The 9,355-nt window shown below is 35.0% G+C and overlaps 2 protein-coding genes across 2 annotated transcripts; both read left to right on the plus strand.

Annotated features, from left to right (window-relative positions):
• Positions 1 to 1,405: 1,405 nt before the first annotated feature.
• LOC109792340 (uncharacterized) lies at positions 1,406 to 2,392 on the plus strand. The gene has a single exon (XM_020351745.1). It carries the CDS (start codon positions 1,406 to 1,408, stop codon positions 2,390 to 2,392), a length of 987 nt encoding a protein of 328 aa, XP_020207334.1.
• A 9-nt stretch (positions 2,393 to 2,401) lies between these two features.
• Positions 2,402 to 5,485, plus strand: LOC109817166 (putative ribonuclease H protein At1g65750). The gene has a single exon (XM_020382377.2). It carries the CDS (start codon positions 2,402 to 2,404, stop codon positions 5,483 to 5,485), a length of 3,084 nt encoding a protein of 1,027 aa, XP_020237966.2.
• Positions 5,486 to 9,355: the final 3,870 nt, after the last annotated feature.

Raw genomic sequence — 9,355 nt, forward strand, 5'->3', positions numbered from 1 at the left:
GATTTTTACGTAATTTCTTGTATGGCTTTCTTTGTCTCTATCGCTTGCACTGTTTCCTCGTAGCCTTTTTTTACGTGAATCTTGCATGCATTACATACATTACCTTTCCTTTAAACGTCTTACTTTTTCGAATTTTGCACGAACCTTTCCTACCTTTTTGCGTCTTCCAAAATCTTTATTTTTACGTGAACCTCGCATGCATTACATACATTACCTTTCCTACCTTACGCGAATCTTGCATATTTTTCGACGTAAAGCTTATCTCTACTGTAATCAACTCATGCTCTTTTTTCCCTAGTTTCCGTATATGCTGCACGTGACCTTCTCTGTTTTTCTCATACTTTCACTGCTCTGCGTATTCTCTTTTAACCCTGTTGTTTCAGCTTTAGCCAATATTCAAGCTTATAACCACTATGGACTTTTTGGAAGAAGACCTTGAAGGCTTAATCATCAAAGATGATGATGTCGAAGGCACCTCTAACCTGGTTAACTTGAGTCTTGTGGGTCGTTTCCTTACTGACAAACCTATTCATACTCATATAATGAAAAACCGTATGGCTAGCATATGGCGTCCTGGTAAAGGAGTCTCCATTTCTGAACTTAAACCGGGTGTCTTTCTATTTCAATTTTACCATCCCTTAGACCTTAAACGTATCCTTGATAATGGCCCCTGGAACTTTGAAAACAGCATCCTCATTGTAAGCAAAATCTTTGAGGGAGACATTCCAAAAGATACCCCCTTAAACCATATAGATGTTTGGGTCCAAGTCCATAATTTGCCTGCAGGTTTTATGACCCAAAACGTAGGTGAGCACCTGGGAAATAGCTTAGGAAAATTTCTTGAATATGACTCCAAGCACAACATTTCTTTATGGAAATCCTATATGCGTATTCGCATCAAAATAGACATTTGTTTCCCTTTGCAAAAAGAAAAGAAAATCAAGAAACAAGGTGGAGAATGGAAGACTGTCATTTTTAAGTACGAAAAAATTGGCCAGCTTTGCTACTTGTGCGGTATCTTGGGTCACAATGACAAGTATTGCCCAAAACTCTTTGAAAAAGAAGATGACGATGGAATCCGTCTTTGGGGTCCAGAATTACGTGCGGATATCCGCCAAATTCCAAGCATCGGAGGGGAACGATGGCTTCGTGAAGACAACATTACCACAAACGACAACTATAAATATCAAGACAGCAATCACGAAACTACAGACCCTGCCAATGACTCGCACCCACACGATAATGAGGTTATTATAGGAGCAGACAAGAAACGTAGAAGACATGAACCTAGCATCAACCCTAAGCATCAAAAAGATTTCATCCAAGCTGACATGTTTGACTCCAATGAAGTAAACAATATGACTTTTTTAACGGCAGTCCCTGACGCCCAGGGCTGCCAGGATTTATGAGTATAACAAGCTGGAATTGCCGCGGAATCGGGCACAAGCGTGCAATTCCGATATTATGGGACCTCACCCGCTCATACAAGCCCGATATACTCTTTTTGAGTGAAACCATGGTCAACTCCAATAGAATCAAAGATTTGTGCCACATCCTGAACTTCAACCACTGGTATGTTGTGGATAGGTCTGGTCGTGGAGGTGGGCTTGCTCTCCTATGGAAAGATACCTTCGACATTACTATCACCCAAGCCAATCCTAATTACATCAACGTAAATGTCAAAGATCGTAACAACATTCACTGGAGGCTCACAGGCTTTTATGGCTATCCCGAGAGACGTAAGAGGAAAGACTCTTGGGACCTGCTTAGACATCTCGCCTCTCTCTCAAACCTCCCTTGGTGTATCATTGGAGACTTTAACGACTTACTGTCATCCAATGACAAAAAAGGTACGAACCCTCATCCCTACTACCTGATCCAGGGTTTTCGTCAAGCCACAATGGATTGTGGCTTAGAAGACCTTCCCCTTATTGGTCATCCATTTACATGGATCAAAGGAAACCTCCCAAATAACTTGGTTGAAGAGCGGCTGGACAGAGCGCTTGCTACTAAAGATTGGCACCATTTATTTGCAAACTTCCTCCTATCAAACGGTGTTGCTGGTAAATCCGACCATTCTCCTATCACTCTCAAACTTCAAGCTAATCTCTCTAACCCTCTGCATAAGTACTTTCGCTTTGAGAACATTTGGCTGGAAGACCCAGATATCGAGCGTGCTGTTAAATACGGCTGGGGCTACCACAACAAAGAAGGTGTTGAGAACAAGATCAACTCCTGTAAGAAATACCTTCGTATCTGGAGTAGACGGAAGCATGTTAACTTGTGTAAATCCATTGACATCCTTAAACTTGAGATGGAAAAATGCAGGAATGCCCAAGGTACCACTGAGTGGGGCCTGTACTTTCAACTACAACACCAACTTAGCCACTAGCTTCGTATCATGGAATCCTACTGGAGTCAACGTGCTAAAACTTTCTGGTTAAGAGAAGGGGACTCCAATACAAAAATTTTTCACGCAGCGGTGAACACACGCCGCCAGAAAAATCACATCTCTACCCTTTATGACTCTGAAGGTAAAAAACATTCAACCCCTATTGAACTTGGCAACCTTGTATCCTCTTACTTCCAGAACCTTTTCAACACGCTTCCGGGGGAGATTCACCCTATAACCGACACCCTGGACTGTAAGATCTCCCAACTAGATAACGACCAACTAATAAAGCCCTTATCAAAAGATGAGATTCGCACAGCTCTCTTTCAGATGCACAAAGACAAAGCCCCTGGGCCCGACGATTTTAACCCTGGTTTCTACAAAAGATTTTGGGAGGTATGTGGCGAAGACATTCTTTCCTCTTGCAACTCATGGCTTGAAGCGGGTGTTCTTCCCCCACACATCAATGATGTTGTGATTGCTTTGATCCCAAAATGCCCTAACCCTTCCAACATGAAAGAGCTTCGCCCAATAGCCCTTTGTAATGTGATATATAAAATTTTGTCGAAAGCTCTAGCTAACCGACTAAAACCTCTCCTCCATAAGTGTGTATCTGTTGAGCAGGCCGCTTTTGTTCAAGACCGCCTTATCACGGACAATGTGCTCGTCGCGAATGAAGCCATCCACTACCTACGCTGTAATAATAAGAAAACAAAACACGAAGCAGCTTTGAAGATCGACATAAGCAAGGCCTTTGACAGGCTCTCTTGGAACTACCTGCGTTGCATCATGGAGCGCCTCGGTTTCTGCAACAAATGGGTAAGTTGGATGATGATGTGCATCACTTCTGTTCACTTTCAGGTTCTCCTTAATGGCAATCGCGTTGGCTCTATTGTTCCTGGAAGAGGCCTCCGACAAGGAGACCCCATCTCCCCTTACCTCTTCATTCTTGGCATGGAAGGACTATCTAGTCTTATCCATAAAGCCAAACTCCTTGGCAACCTGCAAGGTATCCAAATCATCCGTGGTGCTCCCAAACTGCACCATCTCATGTTCGCTGATGATGTATTCCTTTTCTTTCAAGCCACTGAGAAAGAGACCAAAGAGGTTGCTTCCATTTTGGAAACCTTCGAGATAGCCTCGGGACAAGCCATAAACTTCGACAAATCTGAAGTGTTTCTAAACAGACATGCACCCCCTGCTATCCACAACATGTTATCAAATATTCTACACGTCCATAGTTGCGAGACCACTAGCAAGTACCTAGGACTCCCATCTATGATTGGTCGAAATAAAAATGATGTTTTCAGGTACATCAAGGAGCGAATATGGAAAAAACTACAGTCCTGGAGCCACAAATCACTATCTAAGGCAGGTAAAGAGACCCTCATCAAGTCTGTTTTGCAGGCTCTCCCTTCCTATGCTATGAGTGTCTTCATGATCCCACCCCGAACCATTGATGAGATCGAAAAATTACTAAATGCCTTTTGGTGGGGTGCAAACTCAAATACTCACAAAGGAATCAAATGGATGCGTTGGGATAAGCTTACCATTCCCAAACCCGAGGGTGGACTTGGCTTCAAAAACCTATCTGTCTTTAACCTTGCTATGCTTGGTAAGCAAGCTTCGAGGCTTCTCACCAACCCAAACTCTTTGATCAGCAAAATATACCGTGCCAAATACTACCCCGATGGTAACTTCCTCAATGCTCCTCTGGGTCATAATCCCAGCTACACATGGAAAAGTCTTTGGAGCACCCAACATCTCCTTAAGAATGGCTCTCGATGGAGGCTTGGGAACGGTAATACCATTCCTGTTTGGGGCGAGCCTTGGATCAAATACAATAACAACTACCATTGTATTCATCCTCATGACCCCTCAAATAGCCACGCTCTTAAAGTTTTCGATTTGATGAGCAAGGATAAGCTTGATTGGAACGCTGACTTGATTAACTCCATTTTCGACATAGACACCAGTAACCATATTCTCAACATCCCCATCCTCAACCCACACTGTGAAGATAAACGCATCTGGGACTGGAACCCCTCTGGTTCTTACACTGTTCGATCTGCATATAAAGGTTTCCTCCAACATAGCCTTTGCTTGGGTCATCTCTGTACCCCTGGTCCTTGGGAAACCATATGGAATCTTTGCATTCCCCACAAGATCAAGCACTTCATCTGGAGATTGATGCGGGAAATCCTCCCTACTCGACCAAACCTTCAAAAAAAAGGCATTAGCTGTCCCAGTACGTGTTTCAGATGTGATATTGATATTGAAAACACCTGGCACACTTTCTCCAGCTGCCCATCAGCCAAGCTATGCTGGCAGGGAAGTAAATTCCACTCTCGCATCATGAAATTGATTAACTCTTCTGATGGTGTCTTTAACCTTATTTCTCACATTTTACAGTGTTGGGCTCCCCAAGACGTCGCAGAATTTTCCCTGATCCTTTGGAGCATGTGGCATAGTCGGAATGCTTTGCACTGGAACAACACTCCTTGGAACCAGAACGAGATCATCCTTCGTGCCTCCTCCATGCTTCATGATTGGGCCACCGCTAACAGAGCTACTTCGGCGCAGCACTCCAAACCCCCTCCTAAACAGCGCTGGTCTCCTCCTTCCCAAGGGTCTCTTAAGTGCAACATCGCCACTTACTCCTTCCCGATGGAAGGGCTTACTGGAATTGGCATCTGCATTAGAGACCACCAAGGAGCCTTTATTAGAGCTCGAATAACCACCATCAAAGGCAGTATGGAGCCCCACGTTGGTAAAGCCTTTGCTTTTCTCCATGCTATCAACTGGACCCACAATCAGAACTTGGAGAATATTATATTCGAAACAGATTGTAAACGCATTCCCCCTTATTTCTCCAATCACCTTTCCGCAGACACATCTGAATTTGGTTGCCTGCTTGACCAATGTAAGCCTTTTATGGCAAAACCCTCAAACTCTCATGTGAGTTTCTCCCCTAGATCTGCCAATATTGTTGCTCATAAGCTTGCTAAAGCAGCAATAGACAATGCAAATCTTAATGATTTCTTCCACATCCCAAATTGTATCCTTTATGACATTCTCAATGATATGAACTAAGCTTTTGTTTTTCAAAAAAAAAAAATAAATAATCGCACAATCCAAATCTAATAAAAAAAGACATGATATGATTTATTGAATTATATTGAAGTTAATTTATCTAAACAAATATTGAAATTGAGATATGATCCATTAAATAATCATTTGATTCCATTAATCTAACCTTTGCGAGCTAAATGAATATCATTATAGCTATTGATTCAACAGAAAAATCAATCGGTAAACGTTTTCATAGAAGTTTCCTTCTATGAAATTAATTTAATGAAAACCGTATTAAATGATCATGACAATATCTTTTTGGTACAAAATGATCATGACAATATCTGAATATTTCTTTAAAATTAGATACGTAATATCTGTCTGAATGTACAAGTTGTTCAACAAAAAAAAAAAAATTATATATATCAAGTTATGAACTGAAAATTGTTCGTTAATAAATAATCAGTTAGTCTTCAAAGAAAAGAAACTTAAAGGAACATCGTTCTTTCTATGTTTGGAATCATTTTACGTAGATATATATACTAAATTTCCTATGGGTGTAACAAAAAAAATAAAGAACTTGTATTAAAAAATAAAAAGTATTGATTCATTATTACTTTATTAAATGCCTAGTTGTTGAATAAAAGATATTGATCATAAACCGATCTAAATTGTTTTAAACTATTGAATCAAACCATTGAATTAATTCTAAAATATTTAAAAGTGATTAAATCATTAAGCAAAATTATTAGAACATTAGCGTTAAAAAAAATACGTTGAGCATGTGAGCAAAAGTGCACTGATCAAAGCTTGTAAAGAAGAATAAGAAATTAGAACACGTGAATAGTATTTTGACGATTGATATTAGGGAATTAGGCACGCTGTTAAATAAAATTTATTGATCATGAATCGATCTAATTGTTTTAAACTATTGAATCAAACCATAATCTAGCATCTAACAAGTCACAAGTTTAAATTCTTTTTAGATATCCATTATATATATATATAATATATTTAATGAGAACATGTCTTATGATAAATGAAAATATTAAATTATTGTCTTTAAATAAAAATAATTAATGATTAAATTTAAATTTTAATTATAAAATATTCTTTTTGATTAAGGAGAGACCAAAACAATAATTATTATACTTAAGTGTAATGTAAATACCTTTTTGTAAAGATAAATAAAGTACGTGTCAATGTAAAGGGGGAAGCAAGACTTGAAATTAAAGGAGGTGTAGGGTGCAACCTAGTTATTATAAACTAGTTATTGCTATGAAAATCTATCGGCTAACAATTTTGGCGAGGACACCAGTTAAAATGTGTTCTCTTTTTTTATTTATAATTATTTTATATATTTTCTTTCAATAATTTATTTAACATTTATATTCATATATACATAAATTATGATCCAAGTAGTTTATATAATTAGGAAAAAAGGAAACTCTTACTTTACAAGTTGGTGAATGGTTAAATTTAGTTCAAAACTCGCATTCTGAAAGATATTAAACTCTAGTATATATAAACTTCATGTTTGACAAATATTAGACCACTTGACAAATATTTAATCCAAACTTCATGTTGGAGACATATATTGAAAATCTCACATCAATTAATATATATGGCCTAACTAGTATATATAAATAGAGGATGAGTCGACTTTGAGTTTTTTGGTGTAGAGTAAAGTGAAAAAATGACGCCTCAACATTATTTAAATATTACTTATGACTACAACTCCTAATTAAACCTAAGAGTGTAAGAATTTATTTGGATACAAGTCTAAAAACGATTTTTAGAGCTTCTCTACCAAAAATACTCTTTATTTTTAAAAGAGAAGCTTTTAAAAACATTTCTAACTTATATTCAAACAAACTTTAAAATACACAAATAATTAAACATACAATTGTTAGAAGAAAAAAAAGCTTAAACGTAGAGTAAATTTGTAAGAGATTATGATTTATCTTTAGAAATCATCACACAATAGGATCAATTAATATGGTGACACATCACAAAGAAACTTGTGGTAGAAAGGTGGAGGTTCATGATTTGATTTTACGATTTCAACAAAATAAGATAGGTTATGATTTAAAAATAAAAAGAAAATTAAAGAAATTAGAGATGAAAAATGAAAAAGTTAAAGATAACTCTTATTTATGATTTTAAATTAACACTTATGAAATTCATACCAAAAAAGAAAAAGGAAATAAATCAATAGTATATCACACTTTTCTCTTTATATTTAATATTATTGACTTATTTTCATAAAATTATCGATATACTTTTGTTGGCTATTGAAAAAAAATAATTATTGGTTAATTACTCATAATTAATTTATTTTCTCTATTATGTTTTTATATAATTTAATAAAGTATATTTTACTTTTATATTATATAAACTGAATAACACTTTTTTGTACTCTTCTAATAATGGAATCACGAAAGGCCATCCCACCAACCTGTGCTCGGGACCATCCCTGGAGATCAATCCTACCTTTACAAATTGATTTTATAGACTCAAAATCATATTTTAAGAAGAAAAAAATATGACAACCAATTTAATCCAAATTATAAATAATGACAATAAATTTAACAAAAAGTTCAATTAGATATACTACTTTATCTATAAAATTAATTGATTTAGTAGGAATGAGTTATATACCTTGTTTAAAAAAAATAAAAATGAGCCTTTATTTCTATTATCAACTTAGATAATTTATTTTCTGAAAATTAGTCCAAATTATACTGGTGCGAATCTGATATTGTCAGGTACTTCAAATGGCCGATTAAGATATAGCATATATTCTCCTTTGTCTCGAATATTAAAAAGAAACCACACTAATTACCAAAAAAAATCAGACTAATTAAAAAATCATTTAAAAATAATTAGATTTTATTTATGTGAATTATTTTTTAAATTTCTTTTTCAATGAAATTTGATATTAAAAAATTTATTTAAAAATTCTGTTAAATAAAGAGTATTTTAGGAATGATTTTATTAAATAAGATGAATCATCTAAAAATTGCTTATATTTTAGCCTATCATACATAGTTTTTAGACTATCATACATAGTTTTTACTACTTTAAATTAAAAAAATATTGGTAATATGACAACGAAGCTTGGCATTTAAAATAGTAAAAGGAGGAGAAACTCATAAATCTTATTTTTTTAATGCTCTTTGTTTTATTTATTTATTTTCATTTAATAAAATGTTATGTTTAGAATTTTCGTAATTTTGCTTCTAACACAATTTCTCCTTGAGAGAGAAGAAAAGATCAAAATAATCTGAATTAAATTCTTCCTAAGAATAATTTGCTAGTCAAGACTTTAGTGTTCAATAATTTATTAGTCAAAACTAGTCAATCCTTTAACAAACTAAAAAGAAAAAGAAATTCCTTTAACATTGTTTCTTCATGGATGCTTCCGTTCCGTATGACATTTCAAAGAACAAGCCTTAATTTTAACTTAGATCGCTTTATTTTTCATAGAGACACACGAATCACAAGTATATAACAAGTATATTTTATGAAAGATATAATCTTGTTGAAGTTGCCTAAGATTATATTCTAAATACTTTATATAACTAGCTGTTTTTTTTTTTTTTTTTAGTTTAATAAAAATATATAACTTATTTTCATTATAACTCAATTCTTATAAAAATAAAGTACTATTTTCAATCTCTAATTCATATTTAAATTAGAGATTAAATTTTAATTTTTAACTGAATATAAATATCAAATCACTTTTATTAACAATTTTTAGTATTTAACGTAAATATTTACCGAGACTTCAAATTTAAAATAATTAATTTATTGGAAAAAGCTTTACACTAATTGGTTAATATATTTGGTGGTGTATAAATCGTTCTATTCAGCACATGTGCTTTTATA

The sequence above is a fragment of the Cajanus cajan genome, chromosome 3 (genome assembly GCF_000230855.2).
Source record: "Cajanus cajan strain Asha chromosome 3, NIPB_CcT2T_4, whole genome shotgun sequence".
In the NCBI taxonomy this organism is placed as follows: domain Eukaryota; kingdom Viridiplantae; phylum Streptophyta; class Magnoliopsida; order Fabales; family Fabaceae; genus Cajanus; species Cajanus cajan.

Excerpts from the sequence above, each read along its gene's own strand:
- LOC109817166 (XM_020382377.2), top strand. The coding sequence starts at position 2,402 with ATGGAATCCTACTGGAGTCAACGTGCTAAAACTTTCTGGTTAAGAGAA.
- LOC109792340 (XM_020351745.1), top strand. The coding sequence starts at position 1,406 with ATGAGTATAACAAGCTGGAATTGCCGCGGAATCGGGCACAAGCGTGCA.